The sequence below is a fragment of the Echiichthys vipera genome (genome assembly GCF_963691815.1).
Source record: "Echiichthys vipera genome assembly, chromosome: 3".
In the NCBI taxonomy this organism is placed as follows: domain Eukaryota; kingdom Metazoa; phylum Chordata; class Actinopteri; order Perciformes; family Trachinidae; genus Echiichthys; species Echiichthys vipera.
Genome location: NC_139828.1, coordinates 13,992,194 through 14,012,551, shown reverse-complemented (window position 1 = coordinate 14,012,551; position 20,358 = coordinate 13,992,194). Strand labels below are relative to the sequence as shown.

At 41.2% G+C, this 20,358-nt stretch overlaps 2 protein-coding genes across 2 annotated transcripts in view; both read right to left on the bottom strand.

The window, feature by feature from the left end:
• Positions 1-9,748, bottom strand: part of cers1 (ceramide synthase 1) — a 30,528-nt gene extending 20,780 nt beyond the window's left edge. Inside the window, exon 1 of the mRNA XM_083911559.1 lies at positions 9,423-9,748. Within this exon, the coding sequence (XP_083767685.1) occupies positions 9,423-9,674 (252 nt within the window). The 5' untranslated portion in view covers positions 9,675-9,748. The remainder of the gene's footprint in view (positions 1-9,422) is intronic.
• Positions 9,749-11,190: 1,442 nt separating this feature from the next.
• On the bottom strand, positions 11,191-18,985 carry cope (COPI coat complex subunit epsilon). Its single transcript, XM_083911168.1, has 10 exons — positions 18,870-18,985; positions 18,641-18,703; positions 18,415-18,515; positions 17,069-17,221; positions 16,769-16,822; positions 15,975-16,056; positions 15,315-15,470; positions 14,194-14,262; positions 12,074-12,148; positions 11,191-11,772 (listed from the first exon to the last, which is right to left on the bottom strand). Exons 1-10 carry the CDS (start codon positions 18,969-18,971, stop codon positions 11,719-11,721), a joined length of 909 nt encoding a protein of 302 aa, XP_083767294.1. The 5' UTR covers positions 18,972-18,985; the 3' UTR covers positions 11,191-11,718.
• Positions 18,986-20,358: the final 1,373 nt, after the last annotated feature.

The window sequence follows — 20,358 nt, the reverse complement described above, 5'->3', positions numbered from 1 at the left end:
GGAGTTAAATGATGATGGGATGTCTGGATTAAGGTTAGGTCGGGTATGGATTACAGCCAGGAGTGAGGCAGACCCACATTACTGGATGGTATGGCTGCACAGTGTCACTATAGATCTGTGCAGTTAATCAAACACTGTTATCCTGTCTCTATTTTAGCTTTCATCTTCTTTGATAATACAATAAAATATATATAACAATTAATGTTTCCTTAGGTTCCTGATAACCTCTGTTGATCTCACAAATATACATGAGATGATAATAATAATAATGGCCTTTCAGACTTTTAAGACCCTGTTTGATCGCTATCTTCTCACAATACATCCACATACAAACCAAACAAACTTTTGACACTGTTCCAGTATGAATATACATCAAAAAAGGCATTGAGACAAGTTTTTTGGTTGATCACCTATTAACAGAGAAATCCCGGACACGGCTAACACTGAGTAGCTCGGGGCGAAGCAAAAAAAACACCTGTAGCATGATTACAGTCCCTACACATAAAAAAAAGCACCAACGACGTAGTAGGGGAACCCAGAGTTTATTAAAAAAAGACTGTTTTACAAGGCTACAAGCCTTAGCAGTCGGCTACATCCATATAAAAAGGCCGCCCAAACAAGTTGATGACCAAGTTCAGTGTATGCGGGCCACTGCCCTGCATAACATACCTGAGTCTAACAATCTAACAAGCTTCAGCTGCTTGATAATATGCACATCATTAGACTCAGGTGTGTTGGAGCAGGGAGAAACCTAAAAGATACAGTGCAGTGGCCCTCCAGGACCAGAATTCTATCTAAAATGGTTAAAAGTAGCGGGGATAAGGACATGGGTGATGCTGTTGAATGCGTGTTAGCATGTTGGAAGTGTTTCCATTCACATCCCCTACAGCACTGGAGCCACGCCGACATAGTCCTCATCCTAAACACAACTCTCTCCATTGCTGTTGCAGCTGACCGGGAACCTGCTGACGGCTCTTTCAGCTCCGCCAATTCTTGAGTTTGCCATCGTGTGACTGAGTCCGCTTGTTGAGCTGACCTTAACTGCTGCTAACGGCCAACAGCTTAAAGTTTGCGGGCAGACTTTACACTTCTGAAATTTGGTTGGCTGGTTCCTCATTAAGTGCATCAATCTCCACACTATATGTAGATGCAATAAATCTGCATGCCACACTTTTGAGCCACCTTGAACCACAAATTCCTTCACCACTACACCCGAGATGCCTCCAAAACATTGGAAAGCACAGGCCTGTAGCCCACCCTGCTCCTGGAGAGCTACTGTCTACTGCATGTTTAGGTTCTCCCTACTGAAACACAGGTGATTATCAAAGCCCCGACAAGCTTCAGCTGATTGATAACGAGCAGATCATTAAAATCAGGTGTGTTGGAGTTGGGGGAAACATAAAAACATGCAGGGCAGCAGCTCTCCAGAGTTGGCTACCCCTGCCGTATCATCTGATAAAAATAAATGCATAAAACCTGGAAGGAGTATTTCAAATGAAGAACTCTATTGGTATCACTTGCTGGTATCTTAACACATAGCCCCAGTCACAAGACAGTTTGTGTTGTCACTTTGTTACAACTACTCTGTAATTACTGCCAGAAGTGAGTGAATTCCCCTGAAGGTCCCACTCTCAACCATTGGGTCTAACGGACTAATTAGCTATGTTCCTGTGCAAACATAATGATAGCAACTATTGGGTGAGGATGAGACAGAGAAGAAGAAATGCGAGGGCAGAATACAACGGATAAAAGTTAGATACAGACAAAATGAAAGAACGGAGATGAGGTGAACTGAGGGGAGAGGACAAAGAAGAAAGCCACAGCCAACTGTTCTGATCACATTTAGCACAGGAAAGTGCACCCTTTCGGATTATGAGTCCATGCGAATGTCCCAGTTTCTACCACAAAACAGCGAGGAAAGAGACTGGGACGGAGATACTATGGCCCATAGCTACGGCTGGGTACCAAACCTCAATACTTTTAGGCATTGCGTGAATTTCGAAAAATGCAAAATTTCAATACCTAAGGTGTAAATCTAATCAATGAGCATGCAGTTTGCTTGAACCAAGATCTAAAAATGCTGGTGATTGTGTGTCTAACGTTACACGTCGTAGAGGCGTGCAGGAAAACGAAAACACTACAGTGTGTGTACCGTAATGTTGAATGTTGTACTTTTTTTGTTAAAATGGGTTTAATGAATTTGGTATCACAAAAAAGCATCATTCTTAAACCGGTATCGAAGTCAAAGTATCAGTACCAGTACTGGTATCAAAACCTTTTGAATGATACCCAGACCTCCTCATAACCAAAGCAGAGAAGAATCACATAATTATCAACACCCTGTGGATTTTAATGAACTACGCACTTAAGTGCATGAAGATGATCCAAAAACTTCCCTTAAACCAGAGGAGCGACAGCTGCCAAGTGTGAAGCCAACAGTGTGTTCTTGTCTTGGGGGCGGCAGTAGATGACTTGGCTGGAAACCGGAGGATCGCCGGTTCGAGATCCTGTGTGGACCATGAATGGAGTGTGGACTGGTGGCTGGAGAGGTGCCAGTTCATCTCCTGGGCACTGCTGAGGTGGTGTTGAGCAAGGCACCGAACCCCCAACTGCTCGGGGCGTTGAGCTATTGGCAGCCCCCTCGCTCTGACACCTCTCAATTAATTGTATGTATATAGGTCCTGATTGTGCATGTGTGTATTTCGGGCCTTTGTATATGTATCCTGTATAATAATAGAGTGAAAAAATTGAATTCCCCTTTCAGGATAAATAGAAGGAATTCTTCTTCTTCTTCTTCTAACAGCCTGTCCACCGTGCTTGTCTGGAGGCAAGTTAGTGAGACAGAAGAGTGAGAGCAAGTGGAAAAAAGATAACGAGGCTGGCCGCAGCAGCTCTGTCGCGGTCAAGGCCTCACCGCACATTCCAGTTGACCAGAGGAAAGCCGGACTGTCACAGTCAGCAAACAGAGCTGATTCATGATCATGATCTGTAGCTGGGGATCCATGTGGCTGCTGATTCAACATGTTAAAGAGTATACAAGCGCTCCCGCCGTTTTCTACCTTCAATCATTGATAGACTTGTTGTCAATACAACAACTCCAGGCTCGTACTAAGTTAGGGCGTATGAACAAGTCTGTGGCTTTCATTCATAGAAATAGAAACAGAATGAGAGTACAGAACGGACATTGAACTGTTTGCTGCGGCCATTTGACTAGAAAATGGCCATTGCTGTTCGTTGCTATGGCGACAACACAAGTCAGTGGGGCTGTAAAGAGCCTCACACTCTCTCGTCAATTGGTAAATTATTTAATGAACTGAACTTGAAGACTTAAAGCTGTTCTTACCTTTCTGGCATTTTTACACTTTTCTTTTGTAAGATGCTCCTGATAAGCGTAATACACACTAAAATGTAAAAGAAATCCTCCAGGTGTTGAAACTCATCAATATTCGATTTTCATATATTTCTAAAAAAGCCTGACCAATCATTTTATTTGGTCCAAATAAAATGATTGGTCGAGCTTCCTGCCTGTCATCCGTCGCTCCGTTTCACTGCTCACGCTGCATTCCAGTGCCATGGGAAGTCCGAAGATTCGGACCAAGTGCACTGCCTGTCAAAGTGGAACCTCCTACTAGCGATTTCGGGGTAGGTAGATCTCCCCTCTCTCTCAACGCACATGTCAGGAGAGGAGGGAGTGTCAGAGGTCAGGCAGGGGGAAGAGGGTGAATTGCTTTAAGTTTGACGACACAGTGAACAAACAACGCCTCTCCATGCTCCGCACCACTCCACTGTTTTTTTGATGAGCAAATTCAATTTGTTGATATATTCTGAGGTTCATACAGACTTTAGACCCGCAATAATGGTCACAGTCCTTTGCAATGGCAAAAGTTAACGTTAAAAAAAGAACTCTGACCATCATGCTACATTGACTTGACATTTCTGCTTATGCTGCAAAAACAGTTCATCTAAAAGGTCCAAATGGTTCGAAAAGGTAGTGATGTGAAAACCAGCTGCTAAACTTGAGTAGGAGCCGGTCAGTAGGTAATTTGAACTGGACAGTTTGATGTCTAGGCATTACAGGTTGGAACAATCCTGCAGGTAGCCGACACGACAAGTGCACTAAGTCCTCTGATGTTCAATTATTTGCAGACACACAAGCTTAGGAACATATTGTGGCACTGAAACATGTTTTAATAAAAAAATACTGTGAATGTGAGGGATATAATTAGACTTATAGCCAAATAACGATTAATTGAAACACAACCTCTGTGTAGGAAACTGACAGATTTGTGAACCCGTAAGTGCTCTGTATTTATGATGTATGACATGCTGAAGCACACAGAGTGATAGATTACATGTCAGGTGATGGCGAAAGTGCTGCTTGCTTTAACACTATGTGATGATAAATTAGATAGCTGAGTCATGAGAGGAGAGGGAGAGGAGAGACAAGAGAGGAGAGGAAACTAATAATAACTTCCAAACACTTGCTTGCAATCAGTGTCAAAATTACAAGAAAGTTTCACCTGAGTGGGCACTTTTGGCTGAATGGATAGCACTTCCCCTTCACCACAAATCCAGCATCAGGTTTCTCTCTGCGGCTAATGCACAACAATGGGCAGGGGCTCAGTGGAAGGTGATCTGGGATCTGTGGTCGGGGAGCCTTGTCAAACCTCGGGCTGCTTTCATATTTAGAACAACAGCAGGGGATGGGGTGCTGGCTGCTCGGCTCTCCGCAGGGAGATAAGCTCTGCAACAAGGCTGGAGCTGGCAAGCATACTGCTGCTCTCTCCCTTGAGTGTGTGTGTGTGTGTGTGTGTGTGTGTGTGTGTGTGTGTGTGTGTGTGTGTGTGTGTGTGTGTGTGTGTGTGTGTGTGTGTGTGTGTGTGTGTGTGTGTGTGTGTGTGTGTGTGTGTGTGTGTGTGTGTGTGTCAGGGGCTATGGGAGACATTTATAAGAGTGGTTATAAACTGCTGCAGCTAGGAAGGTTTGACCACTGCCTGCCTTGTTTGTCTGCACTGAGCAGCTAGTGTGTGTGACCTCTCGAAACACTGATGCTGCCTGACAGAAAAGTTGGGTAGTGGGAAGAAGTTGCTTATGCGTGTGTGAGAAAGCGTATATCCTTTTCGCCAGCCTGTGTGTGTGGGTGTGAGTGAAATTGCGTTAATGATTGGCTGCATGTTGAGTCAGCAGGCTCGGCCCCAGCTCTACAACCCGTCACATCCTGCACTGAATTCCTTCCTTCCTCTGGCGGTCTGTTCCTTCTCTGTTTGTTTATTTATCCCCCGATCATCATTTTTGACTCTGTTCTTTTTAAACTTTCTCCGCTCTTCACTATTTTTCCCACCTTCTTATTATTCTCTCATTCACTGAGGCTTTGCATAATTATAGCAGAAGTTGCATATGCACGCTCGTATACAAAAACAAACAAATGGATCTGAAACGCCGAACACTTGATGTGCATATAATGCAATGTACTTTTCATAAACCACCTGGGAACACCGATTTCAGTCACGCAGGCGAAAGCACTTTGACAACGTGTGTGTGCAAAGTGGAGGGAAAAGGATAATGAGGAAGGAGTACAGCTACTTTCACACTGTGTCACATGACATTTCGAAGATTACAAGGTACATTTTTTTGCCGAGTTAAGAATGTCAACATTCATTTCCCGAGGTAAACGGTGAGCTTTTCAACACTTTACATGTTAAGGACACATTTTAAAACGTAGTGCCAATGGATGAGTCAGGTGATTATGATGCACACCGCTGTGTTTTTATATAACAGCAGTGCTCAAGTGGCTCATCAACACGTTTAATTGATCCTGTGAATAGTTGCCAGTAACACTAACACTCGAGCATCAAAATGAAAGTGAAGCATGATGAAAACTGCTCAATAAAACAGCCAGTCCTGTGCATGAGGGGGTCATCCCCACCCCCAACACTCTCGCCCTACAGTACCTCACCCTGACATGCGAAGCGATGGTACCGTGTGGAACCTGGTTTAGTTAAGATAAACACAGAAACGTTGATAAATACAAAAGATTTCAGGGCGAGATGGATCCATCCCACCTCAAGGTTTCTTATTTCCTAGCTTATGGACGGCCTTGTTCTAAAACCAAGTTCAATCACCATAAACGCAAGCGTGCATCCACAGTTTTATGTCTGGCGGTGTGCTCGAGGACACTGATTCCTTGATTGAATTGATCAGCTGTCAATATAAGTGGGTTCCACCAGAAGGCATTAGTCTCACACTTGTATGGGTCACACATGTGAACAAGGTTTGGCTGCTGTTATTGTGGTGCCTCTGACTAAACAGAGCATCCAGATTGGAAAATCATGCATCACTCTGCTTTCATAACTGGAGTCTGACTGTACGCTAGAAAATGCAAAAGAGTGAGTAGATGTTTGAAGTGGGTCAAGTCTCATCCTTCAAACGTGACTGAGAGTACTATAAGTAACAAAACAGGAAACCAATTATTTTTATCCATCAGCTCTTCGCAGATGTGTTCAGAAATCTAACTGCAACTTCTGCAAATGACAGACACAAGAAGTTAGGGCTGCAACTAACATCTATTTTCATTTTCATTTATTTTCATAATGTGCCAATTATTACTTTGGTCTATAAAACATCAGAAGTCAGCAAAAATGTCAACTGTTTAAACACAGACATTAATATAATGTCAAATTCTCATATTTTTCTCACATTTGAGAATCTGGAGTCATCAACTATTCTGCATTTTTGTTTGATGACTGAAAGTAATGATGTATAATAAAATAACTAAGAATAATAAAGTCCAGTAGAACAAATTAAATAGGTATTAGGGCAGGATGATATGATTATATACATCGTCAAACAACATAAAAATGTCTATCCTATATATTTCTCTATATCGTTTCTATCAAAATTACCCCAAAACAGCAGCCATTTTGCATTTTACAGCAATATTTGTGTCATTTGGGTGACGCTTTATGCTCTGAGCCTCGCATGTTATGTTCATTTTGCATTCAAGAGTATTTCTTATAGACTATTTATTAATTGAATTACCATAAATTAATGATCAAATTATCTATATTGGGGGAGAATATCACCCAGCCCTAATAGGCATAATGTGTAAACACATACAATTCTATTGGCACCTGTGTAATTTCTTTAGCACACCATTCTTTGAGGTCTATAAATGGCATTTTCATAGTGTGTCAGAGGAACCAACATTCATTCCTCACATGTCAGATCACATCACAGTCTACACAACATCACAACAGAACGAGTTTACACACTGCTTTGTCCACTGATGTCTAAGCTAACATGTAATGTCCATACGGTTTCAGGAGCTCTGGACCTAATTAAATGTGTGTACTCTCTCTTTTATTCTGCTCATATTGTGCACACATCACAGCCCGTGTGTACTGCGACACTATGAAAACCACAATTCAATCATTACATTACTGACAAGGTATTAAGTGTGTCTATTTACTTAACAAGTGAGAAATCATCCTGTATAGTTCAAGTCAGTGTATTTAGCTGCGTGAAATAAGACCTCAAATGATGTGGTTGGACTCTTCTGACAACCTGCCTCAGCTCTTGTGATGTATAATGCAATAATCATGTTGCATTAGCTCAACACGACTGACCTAACACTGAACCCATCCTCTTCTTCTCTAACGTAAGCACAGTAAAGGTGCTATTACACAAGCACTACATAACCGAGTGCACTCTGACTGACATTAAAAATCTCCCCTCATCCTCCACAGCCCTTATCGTATCCAGCCCCTTAAATGGGGTGCATCCTATATTGTTCCACAGGGGTCAGTGACTCACATGCACACGCCGTGAGACGCACATGTAAAGTGACAAAACAGGCCCTGTTCTTTGCATTCTTGGGACACATCTGGCTTCACACATGGGGCCCTGAGCTTTACTGCTGTAGCGTCATCGTTGTCGTAGCATCTACCACGTGTAGGTCGCCCCACCCCCCACCCACTATCATGGCAGAATACTGTGGCCCGTCCCTGGCAGCACCAACAGGGTGGAAGTAGAGGTACTCAGTCAGGACTTAGATGGGTGAAGGGAATATAGGAGGCCTGCCTGGGCACAGAGCCAGGCCGTCAGAGCACAGCCTGAGCATCGGGCTTCTGACTGACATGTTGTGGTAAAAAGAAGAAACAACGTTGTGATGCTGCTTTTAGAGACACAACGTGGTTTTGTAAGTGCACATCCTCAGGTATCTTAAGCGTACCAAGGTTTTTCTACTGATGTTTCGCAGTGTGATGGTCTCATTTCTGAAAATAAATCCATTTCTTTACATACGTCTATAGGTGTTAAGGTCATTGTGGGCACTGTTGCGACTGATGATTTTTATAGGGTTTTCTTCATGCATCATTTCATGTCCTGGATAAGCAAAAGTCGGGCATTTCTTTCTGGTTATTATATTCATTAATTATTCATAAAATGTATTATTTTACAACATATATTGATATCACAATATATACAATTATAAATACGACATTTTATCTGCATCCCCTGTCCCTACCTTCAGCATAGATTATGTGAAAGAGAGAGAAAGAGACAGAGGGGGAAGGAAGGGGATGGTAGGAAGTCTGCATCACTTGCAATTGACATAATTGCAATTAATGACCTTGCTGCCATGTTCCAAAAAGCAAATTTAAAAGCTTTAGGATTACACTGACTTTCACAGTATGAGAAAAATGGTGTGTTTGCGTTGTAGTCAGCGAGCAGCACAGATAGACAATACATACTGTCGTGTATTGTTTGTTTTAGACTTTTAATATGTAAAAAAAAAAGAACGGCTTTGTCACCACAATATTTCCAATCTGTTACCAGATTACCAGAAAATATATAACTGGGACTATGGCCATATATGTATATATATATATATATATATATATATATATATATATATATATATATATATATATATATATATATATATATATATATGCAACATTTCTAAATAGAAATGTATAGTTCTGTAATGTAAAGCAATACAATGCCTGTACCTATCCGTATGTGAGGTTTGAGCTTGTTTAATTGTATGTGCCAACATGATTTAACAAATTCAAATTCTTATTTGTTTCACATGTTCAGCTCAAATGTTTGCCCAACACAAGTACAGATAAAGGTGTTTACTGTCCAACATGCATACACTCTGTCCCTCCTGACTTGCTCCTTAATCTTAAACCTACAACTGGATCTAATATTTGTTAACATGTGTTGTGCTCGCTCTCACCTGCTGCCTCACAGCCTGCCAAGAGCACAACTCCTGAGAGATGGGAGGCACAGAGGCCACGGTGCTGCGGCTCTAATGAGAGGAATGAGCCACTAAACGCATCCATTAAGGGAGTCAGTAAATTAACCCTGGGGAGCTGGGGGAGAGAAATCAGAGTGTTTTGTGATTGTGTGTCACCCACCTGAAACAGACTTTCTGTCAGTCCCCGTCTGACCTGCGTCCACAAAAAGGCGCAAAATAAGAACAGGGCGATTTCGGTCCAGGTAATGTATGCGTTATCCAGGAGAGTCCGTTTGGAGAGCTCCAGACCGCAGGGGCTACAGTCTCTCCATGCGCCCAGCATCACGGTGGAGGCTCTGGTGATGAGGTCCAAGTATCCCGGCATGGGCTCCACTTCCACCGGCCCGGTCTCCTCGCCGGTATGACTGCTCATTGTGCTGCGGCGCAGAGAGGACAAAACGTGGAAACCGGGGGGAAATACTCCAGTTGAGGGACAGAGGGAGTGCAGGGAGGAGTAGTGTCCAGACTGTGCGGCTATAATCCGTGAACCAGCTTGATAGCTCACCTAAAAACGCTAAAACAAGCTTATCTAACCAGCTTACCCTCTTCAGTAGCCTAATTCTTTGTTTTCCACATTAAGACATGGGCCCATTCTTGTGCGTCCAGGACAGTTTTATGAATGATAGCAGGGCCCCGCAGGTCCGACCACACACCTCGGCTGTGAGGCTGTTATTTGATAATCACACAAACCAATGATCAAATGCTGTTCAGACGATTACTGTGGGCCATTAGCGTCTGTCTGGTGGTTTCTTCTCATCATCATTCCGCTATTACGCACACAGGCTCATCAGCGCGTCCCGGTTAGCCGCCTAAGCTAAGTTAAATCAAACGCACACACCGGTGAATGGACCAGCATTGGCTGCAGCCTCCGAGCTAAAAGCTGTAGCTACTTAAATCAATTACCCCTAAAAAGGTGAGGGAGCTCACGCACACATGAACGACATAAAGCTCGAGTCTTTACGGTTGCGTCGCCTTTTTTTTCTAGCGCCAAAGCCCCGACAGCACATGCGGTTATTATTGTGCCGCTGCGCTGTAACGTCTCATCTCTGTCCGTTATTCGTCTTATGTAACGTCTCTGTACCGTTTCATGAGCCGCACATTCCCCGATAAACCGGCACACGGAGCCGCGGTATCTCCAGCGAAGTGGGAAAAAGGATGAATAAGGAGTATTATCCTATAAAGAGGCTGCTGCTGCCGTCGCTGCTGCTGCTTCTTCTTCTTCTCGCCGCAGCTGCTGCCGCTCTTGGGGCTCGTCAACGTGTCCGCGGCTGCGCTTTGACGAGCCGCGCGTCGCTTTCAATGGAAATCAAGTGGCACGGTGAAAAGAGGACAGCGTGCGTTTATGCGAAAGAAGGAGAGGAAAAAAATGCAGAGGCGGCGTGACGTGATTAAGGGGCCGCTATCTTCTGTAAGAACCCTCTGCTTGAGGATTAAAGGATGACTTAAAGGGACAGCGCAGACAAATGCTCGACACACACAAGATACATCTTACCTTTGAGAGCCACCGTGTGCACAAGATATCTGGATGAATACCGTCTATGGATTTTATCATTATTAATATAGACAGTGTAATATGCATGTTTTGCCTACTCTTCAGCTGCTGTTTCATGTTTTCAGCACCACAAATATAATTTAGAGACATGTTAAAGTGACACAAGCTTTATTACAGTTTAATATAAAAGAACATAAACGTTTTATAACATTTTATTAGGTGTCCATATCCCCATTCTTCTGTTGTGCTTCTCTCACAAAACAAACAGCTGTATTAATTGAGCTAATCAGCCCCACAGGAGATGCACATTTTTGGGGGTCGCTACCCACACGTTTAGCCCCTTTGCTTATTCCATGAATGCAGTCCTTACAAGCTGGAGCTCGTTGTAAAGGTGACTAATCAGGTTCTCCAACAATATACATTACCAGTTGGTATTATTAAAGAAAGGGCAGTTTTTATTCATCATTCATTTCACATAAATGGCTGCCACTGCCACTAGGGGGCGCTTTTGGGGTGGCCCAATATCCAGATTTGTTTGAAACATATTCACCAAAAAATCTACCAAATTTCATGCTTTTATCACAAAGTGAAAGATTGGTGTAAATATTGAGCTAATCCGCCCCACTATTTATATCTAATAAGGCTTGAATTCATGTTGTTTGCATGTGCACACAAAACCCCCACAACGCAGGTTTTACACATTTATTATCATTTGAAAGGAATGCTTACATTAAAACAGATGAATTGCATTTGAATGAATAAACATGTGTCATCTACGCTTCTGGTCGGGTTTAAATAATACAGCCAAAGTTTCAATTTGACTTTCTTTTTTCTTGACTGGTAGAAATATCAAAACAAATACAGGTATGTATAGAGCACGGTGACATCATGGCGTTGTACTGGTGTCTCAGTAAAAGACGATGTCTTATGCTGTAGCGGTGGGAGCGTACTGCATGACTAGTCTGTCAAACTCATTCTCCTGCAGGGAAACAAAGAGCAGAGGAAACGGTCAAAACACCAAGACAAATATGTGACCAGCTGTGCATCACATGGTTTGTTTGGTAATGTTATAACCCAGTTTTAGCATGTTTATGTACATCTGTACTCCTGTGTAATTGCTTCAAAGACACATGCTGTCCAACATCCGAAACAACCAAGCCAGGTAATCATAAGAGATTAAAGGTTGTGAAGGTTTTGTCAACAACGAAGTGAACCTTAATAGTCCGAGCCACAGGTCAAAGGCCTCGTTCAGAACGAAAAGCATTCATTAATCAAGTTACCTTGGCTAAGTAGTCTTTGAGGAATGGGTGGGCTCTGTGCGCATCTTTCAGCTGAGAGAAGTAGCGATTGGTTACCTGAGGGCAGATGTAAACAGAGGATGGGGAAGTTAGAAAGTGACAATAGTAAACAGGGTTCCTGCAGCTTCTCCAAAGTCAATTTCAAGCACTTTTTCAGCATTTCAAAATGAAACTTCATGATTTTCCAGCACCTAACAGCTGTGGTAAACTACACATTTGAATAAAGTGCATACAGTATATTCAGTAAACTGATTATTTCACTTCATCACATTATATTAGATGTTATTGTCCTATAAACAACCAACATTATGTTTTGAGATAGCTTTCTACAGAAGGATGACAAGTTAAAGGAAAACAATGTTTCATGTTTAATAGACTTGCCGTCAGAGCTGCAACCCTTAGACCAACTGTTTTCATAATCTGCTAATCAACAAAAGTCATTTTTAATGCAAAAATGTCAGAAAATGCTGTTTTCTTACATATAGAGCTCTTCTGTTCTCTGTCTTATATGATAAATGTATTACCACATAACATACATTTCAACCAGTTTCAAGCACTTTATTAAAAATCCGAGCACTGTCCAAACCCTGAAAACACCACACTAAAATTCAAGTGTTCTGAGGGATTGACAGCACTGTATGAACTCGGAGTAAATTACAACCAAAAAAAAGCCTCTAAACAAACGTTTAAAGCCTCTAAAGACCTTAACTTCAGATACTTTCACGGAGAGAAAGTGTCGTGAAGGCTCGTCAAAAACAAAAACTGTTTTCAGTGCGTGACAATGTTCTGCTGTAAAAAGAGCAATTTTTCTCTCTTCTCACTAGTTTGAAGCGAGTGAGGCTCGTTTCACTTATCTGATGACTGTTGTGGGTTTGTTTGTGTTTGCTGTCAGGACACAATTTAGACATGAATATTTAATGTTAGAGAGGAAAAAAAGGCAGGTCAGTGGGTACTTGAACATCGTAATATTCGTGATCTTTGTACAGTTGTGTTCAAATGGCTTTGCTCTTGTGAGATTTTAAGACCGGATTTGAGTTAAACTTCCTTCAGATGATGAGAAATTGGCTCATTGCGAGGGACAGCAGAGCATAGTGCAGACACGTGCAGGTATACGTCATCACCGCTGAAGCTGAAATAATTTGAACTTTGAGTGCAGTGCTCAGTGGAAATTTGGAGCGGATCGCTAATGCCAAGGGTGGTGCTTCGACCTAGTTGGGGCGCCACCACTCTCCCCTTAGGAAAACGATGACACAGCCGGCCCAGAGCGGCTTCGTGATGAGGAGAGGAAACAGAAAACAAATGGCTATTCACGTCACACAACCCTCTTGGAGGCAGTTCTGGCGCACTTTGGAGATGGTGCATCTTGGGAGTATCTTACAGACCCAAAGTTTACAATGGAAAAACTCAACTTAAGTGAAATGTTCTAATCAGTGGTTATCACAGTAGGACACACAGCAATCTTCTGCATTACCATCAAATCCATAAAACGTTTAGACTAGAGATGTTCAGATACCGATTCCATTACCTGAACACGCGTATCAGCAGCTATTAAGTACTGATCTGATAGCAGTGTGTTTATTTTATTTTTTTAAGAGCTGTATACTGCTAACCCTGTACGGACACAATATGATCGCTCTGACTGTTGCATGGCCTGGCTCAGGTTGTACATACAGAGAATTAAGGCAACAGACCTTTCTTTTATGATCTTGTTTGACAGCCATGGTGGAAAAAGAACATCAACTACTTTTTGGTATCAGTATCGGAAAATAACTCTAGTTAAGACAGATAATTGAGTCTTTATCTCATGAACTCTGAGTTCAGGCTGTATTACTCACACAGCACTAAACCAGTAGAAATGCTTAGATGACACTTTTCATGATAGGGGACAAACACAATCAAAGAAATTGCTTGGTTGAATGCTTTTGCCTGCTTCAATCAAAGCAAACACACAAACAATTGCTGAGAAGAGCATTTTGCACTCTATGAGCGGTGTTCTTAGAGGTATTTCAAGTCTTCTTTGACTGAGGACGAGTTTGTCTAAGATAAAGTGCTAAACTGTTAAAGCGTGGCTCTCATTTACAGCATTGGGTCCAAAGTCTCACCTCAGGAGCTTTGCCCAGGTGCTGTGTCAGCACTATGAGGTTGATCAACGTCTCAGGGTGGCTGCTGTCCTAAAAGGGTAAAGAGAAAAGAGATGGACATAAAGTGAGACAGTCACTCCTCGCATATCAAACAGGACAACAATAGAAACACAAACGTGGAGTCAAAAAAAAACACAGTTTCAGTGAAAACTAAAAATTACTTCTATTTAGCAAGTTTTGTGTCACTTACTGACATGTATTTAATTTCAGATATCACAAGTACAGCAGGCAACAAGGTGGTTCGGGTAACTGTTCAGTATTTCAGTCCCAATGTAAACATCTGCCAAGATATGCTCCAAATGTGTATATTTCTACATGTGTGAAACACTTTAACTCCTGTTTATCTATTCCTTTTAGTCATGAAAATAAGAATTGTCTGGATAACGATCACTTTGTACTAATTTAACCAGTAAAATGAAGATATTTAGTTTTAAGCCATTACAGAAAGCCACCTCAAGAGACTCAAACATCCATTCACAATGCATTTGGAGAGAGAGCTGCAATATTCTCAAAGTATAATATGAATATGGATAATGTATAAAAATAGACTAACTTTAAAAACAAACAGCAATGTGAATATTTTTGTTGTGTCTTGTGAATAAACAGTGTGCACTAGTCAAACCCTGTCCTGTCATGGATATGGTAAAATAACTGTAGACCACAAAAGAGTTTGTGGTGCCATCTGCTGTACAATGCTGACGGTTCATTAAAGGTGTTTGCTTTATTTACTCTACTTATGTTTCACGTCCATTTTTTTGATTGATTGATTGATTTTTTGATTCCCAATAAAAAGGCACTGTATAAATATATTACCGGGGTGATATGTTGCTTTTTCACCACGGTAAGAAAAAAGCCATACCGCCACAGCCGTAAATGCTTGTAATGAGATTTAGCCCCGTATGCATATTACAAAGCACCTCCGGCACAACATTGTGAGACATTCAGTGAGGGTTTAATAATGAAGGATATGAATCTAATACCAGCCGCAGAAACCAGCCACACAGAGCTTGAGCTGAATAAACTGTGCATGCATGTACACCAAATTGCGTTTAGTACTGTTTGTTAAACTATTGTCATCTGACCTTGTCGAGTGCCTCCTGTAGCACCCCCTCAGCCTCCTCCCACTTGTTCTGGGCCATGTAACAGGCTGCCTGCCCGTTGAGGAGCAGCAGTGTAGATGAGTATTTGTCCGACATCTCTTGGAAAATGTAGTATGCATCCTGCAGCTTCTCTCCGCCCTGAACAACAAGCATAGTGCAATCAAATGTAGGCAGTGACCAGCAGTTGAAAAGCCAATAATAAATGCACACAAGGGGATTTGTTTTGTATTTTAATGGTGTGAGAGGTACTTACTGCTCCTGGAGAGTTGGAAAAACTATAATGTGCAGTATGAGCAAATTAAATGGAGCACAGTCCTTAGACCTGCTATCCTTTGGTTAGGCTAGTTTTGTACAGCGCCAAGAATTACTACATACTCCTATTCAACACACATATACCACCCCCCTTGTCTTGCACAGCAGTATAATGACAATAAAGTTTCTTATCTTATCCTGCCTGCTCATTATTTCAAACCTGACCTGCCGCTTCAGTCAATCACAACACCACTTGGATGTTGATAATGTGATGAATAGGAATTTTATTTATTTGATATATGCAGACACATTCGCGCCATGTATGGGGGACTTATAAATACATGTATCTTAAAGATGTCACCAAATGGAACTGAATGCTGGCCTGCTCACCACTGCAATATTAACCCAGGCTGTGGCCAGCTGTGTTAGAGTAGCATCCTCATCCTGCTCCTGCATCTTCTTCAGCTCTTTCCTGTCAATGAGAGGAATAAAATGTCCTAGTTATTAAAGGAACACAGTACTTTTGACACAGTCAAGTCCAGAAACACTGCTATAGATATTACTAAATCAAGCCCCTGCCACAGTAACTTCCTGGTTGATCCAATAAGGAATGTGCCAAAAATTGCAGTTCGATGAGTTGCCACTAGGGGCAAGTTTCATAATAGAGCAATTTCTCAGTGACCTCCATGTTAAACAGGCCAAATTCACTGGTACAAAAAACATACCTGTGTGTATGTTTAGGTCATATCTCCATGACAACATTGAGTCGGGTGATTTTTTTTGTACCAGGCTATTTTTTATTCTATTGGAGGTTAAAGTTTATGAATAATGAGGGCTGTGGCCTCTAGTGACAGCTAGCCCCTGGCCCGCACTTTTCCTCAGAGGTATACGTCAGCCAGATGGCTGTATCTCCCTCCTCCAAACATCACATCAATGCCCTTTTGGGTCAAGAGAAAATGAGGCAGAGTCAAAATTTTGACAAGATTGTGACTCACTAAGGGGGGGGACGATTGGATCAAGTTGAGAGAACGGACCTCGGCGAAGAGGCTACATCCATTTTTTAATACAATCTTTGTACTAAACACATCCAAGAATCAGCTGGATGGTTTCAGCGAGCCTTCAGATAACAAATCAAACCTAAAATATTAATGCAAATCATCCACTGTTTATGTGTTTTGTCATACCTTGCGAGGTCAACACGATCCAGACTCAGCAGCACCTGAATGGTCATGGCCATGCTGAAAAATAAACAATTGTTCAGTTTGGTCAGTTTGGTTCCGGCTTTTGTCAATAAAGTTAAAGCAATCTCATAAACCCAGTGACCAATAAGAGTGTTCTGGAGCAGATGGGGTAGCCAAAACTTTTATTGACTTCACAAGTTGTGAAAGGCCCAGTTGATAAACAGCCCTCTACTTCGTGCGGTTGATTTTTACCTTTATGAGATTAATGACTTCAGAATGCAGATTTTCACAATCCTTTCTTACCACTCGAGGCTTTCTCCTTGGTGCAGAGTCCTGAGAGCAGCATCAGTGTTCATCTCATGGTAGTAGATGGTGGCAGCCATGAGGAGGAAGGTGGTGTTTTCAGCATCCACGCTCTTCGCCATCTTCTTGTCTAAATCAGCAACAATAGCATCCCTGCGAAATATAAAGTATATTTTATTATTTAGTTGAACATACTTAAGTATATGGCGGTACACCTAATGCACTTTTGATGCAACCAGTCCATCAAGACAAACCAAACAAACTGAGGAAAGTCACCAAAGAGTGGCAGCATAGGTATGCATTTGAATTTCAGCCTCATCTTGCACAAGTATTCATACTCACACATGTAGACACCTATAGCTGTATTATTCTTTCAAGGTGCGTGCAGTACGCCATCAACAGCAGTAATATGTCAAATTATTAATGACATGGTTTCATCAGAAATGTGTGGACAATTATATTCTGCTGGATAACCTGAGACCCCCAGACCAAATATAATTTCTCAAGTGGTAAAGTCTCTGTTACGAATGGCACTCTAATGTGCATTCAAGTGTGGCTGCATAACTGACTGTAATACATCGGGCCTTAGTCTAATTTGATTTTTAGAAAGCAGGCCCACAGCTGTGATTCCACCACCATTAAGGGTCCATCTTGAACAGGTCAAACCTACAAAAACCTTGGTACAATTATCGATTCTACTTAAACTTCAAAATGAACTGTGAAGCTGTGTGCATGAAGAGTCGCCAGCGCTTGTAATGCTTAAGGCAACTGTTCTCTTTTCAAATTAGCAAAACCATAATGACCCCCTGAGTCAATTTTATTTTTTTCCTTTGGTGTCAAGGTTTGGGAATTTGTCTTTGAAAATCAAAAACCTATTGAACCAGATTGTCAGGTGAGCCGGTATGCTAATTGGTGAACAGATGAACTTGGAGTCCATGTACACCAGACAGTTAACCACCTCCATTATAAATGACTTCCCATACCCTTCACATTGTGAATATCTGCACCTTCCCTCTGGCTGAAGGTTCAAGGTCCCAAAATGTGGAGCAAACCAATATAAAACAGTTTTGTTCCCACAGCAGTAACCTATATATATAAGACGTTACTACATAGGAGATAATATCGACCCTTGTCTGAGGCTACAGCTCTTTTGTACCGTTTCTGTATTGTTTGTGTCTGTGTTTATCCGATGTGTGTTAAGATGGATGCCTTGTTCTTCTCCATATGTCCTGCAAACCAAATTTACCTAAGGGTACAAATAAATAACCTTAACACAGCATATTGACAAAGAGCGTAGCCTTATGCGCCACTTCCACCTCTCATGTTAGCCTAATGCAAACTACTACCTTTTGCTTTCACTGGACAGATACTCGGCAAACATCTTGACAGCCTGAAGCTCTGGTGGAGAGTTGCCCTTGATGTCATCCAGGACAACAGCATACTTCCTCTGCAATAGCGCAAACCACAACAGGTCAGGGTGAGCAGGGTTTTAATCTGACAAATGACTGTGACAGCGATGAATATAAAGTAAATGACAAGAGACAGAGCTCAGTGTGACAAAAAAAGTTTTACCTGGGCAATGTATGCTCTGTACAAAAACATGTCCCTTTCAATCTCCTTCTCCGGGGTTAAAGGCTTTAAAGACAATAAAACACAGGCAGTAGTTTATAGAGAAAACATTCGCTAACATGTTTAGCATTGATGCTCGAAAACGCCGTTGACTGCAGTTAGGCAAAGGGGTAAAACACGGACAAAACAGCACATTTTAAAACATTAAACTGATGCAGTGTTATGTTCTTACCTTCACCTTCTGAGCCTCGTTAATACATTGTTGATAACTGCCGATATAATAGGCATTTTTCACATCGAAGAGCTCGTCAACATCATTCTGCTGCGCCGCCATGTTTGCCTCCAGAACTTCCGGACACGTAGCGAAAATACGTCATCTTCCTGCTTGTCGCCGAGGATTGTGGGAAGTTGAGTTCAACAACAAGGGCACTTCAAAAATGCAGTTAGAGAACATTTAGGGCTAGTTTTAACTAAAGATAAACCATATATATTATGTTGTTTCTGTTTTTTGTTGTTAATTACATATTAACATGAAAAAAACGTACCCATTTTGCCTGTACTGCAGCATCAAGTACACTTTGTATTTAAAAGCCTCTAGTTTTATAATGAAAACATATTTTGTCTTCCTTATTGTTTTGAGGAGCAGGGCAGATATCAGGACACTATTAGTGCAAATTTGAACTAAATCCCAGAATTAGATGAAAAATTATAGTGGTTTTATTCTGCACATTTCAGTCAACATATGGATCAATTTCAGCGCTTTTTACTGCATAAAATAGTTTTTATTATATACATCCATTTCATGAAGGGGACATCAAAATGATGAAAAACTTGGTCGTGTTTGGTTCTACCTAAGTAGAGGCATCTAAAAAACTAAACTACTTTTTTTTTTCACTGTCTTTTTTATTGATTAAAACACAACAAATCAAACCAGGAGAGCATAATTTACAGTAAAAAACATTTTTAAATATTATGTCAGAGTATTACTCTGTATTGTTTTGCCACCAATATATTCACAGAGGTAGTTCATTATGGTATCAATGTATTTGTTTTAATACCAACTATAAATAGATATAGTGAATATTAATTTGGGCCTGTGTTAGCCCAATTAAAGGTGAACTAGAAGTGTACTGGGTTAGTTGGATTATCCGAGTAATGGTGAGTTTAACCTCCTCAAAAACCCTCCTAAAACACTCCCATGCATGCAAAAAATACCCTAATATGACCCCACTGTGATGACCAAAATGTAGGCCTAGACTGATTAATCACTTGCAAAGGCGTGAGTGCCAGTATAACTTATTTACAGAACGTGGAAGCCTATTAATAAAAGCTAAAATAATGAGTCAATGAATCAGTTAGTCGACAGATAATTACTTTAAAACACTTGATTAATCACATTCACTTCTTAAAAGAATGTTCTTTTTCTATGACTTAATAAACTGAATATTCTTTAAGATTTCTAACGTTGGTCAGCCAAAAAAAATAGATCTTGGGCTCTGGAGAATTGTAATGATGATTTATTCACAATCTTTCTGATATTTTGTAGAAAAACAATATTGATCAATAGAGAAAATATTTAGCAGATTACTGTAATCGATAATGAAAATATTTTTTTGTTGCAGCCCTAAACATAATACTATCACCCCATGAAAATGTTATATTACAGGAAAAATGACCATTAACCTATTTAACCATTAAACAGTAATCTTATTAAAACAATG

Bases quoted from the DNA above. Each gene is read 5' to 3' on its own strand.
- cope (XM_083911168.1), bottom strand. From the start codon at position 18,971: ATGGCGGCGCAGCAGAATGATGTTGACGAGCTCTTCGATGTGAAAAAT. The intron at 18,704-18,869 runs GTAAGAACATAA...TTGTCTTTAAAG, and splicing joins ACGAGGCTCAGAAGGTGAAG to CCTTTAACCCCGGAGAAGGA. The intron at 15,471-15,974 runs GTGAGCAGGCCA...CTTGTTGTTCAG, and splicing joins CCTGGGTTAATATTGCAGTG to GGCGGAGAGAAGCTGCAGGA.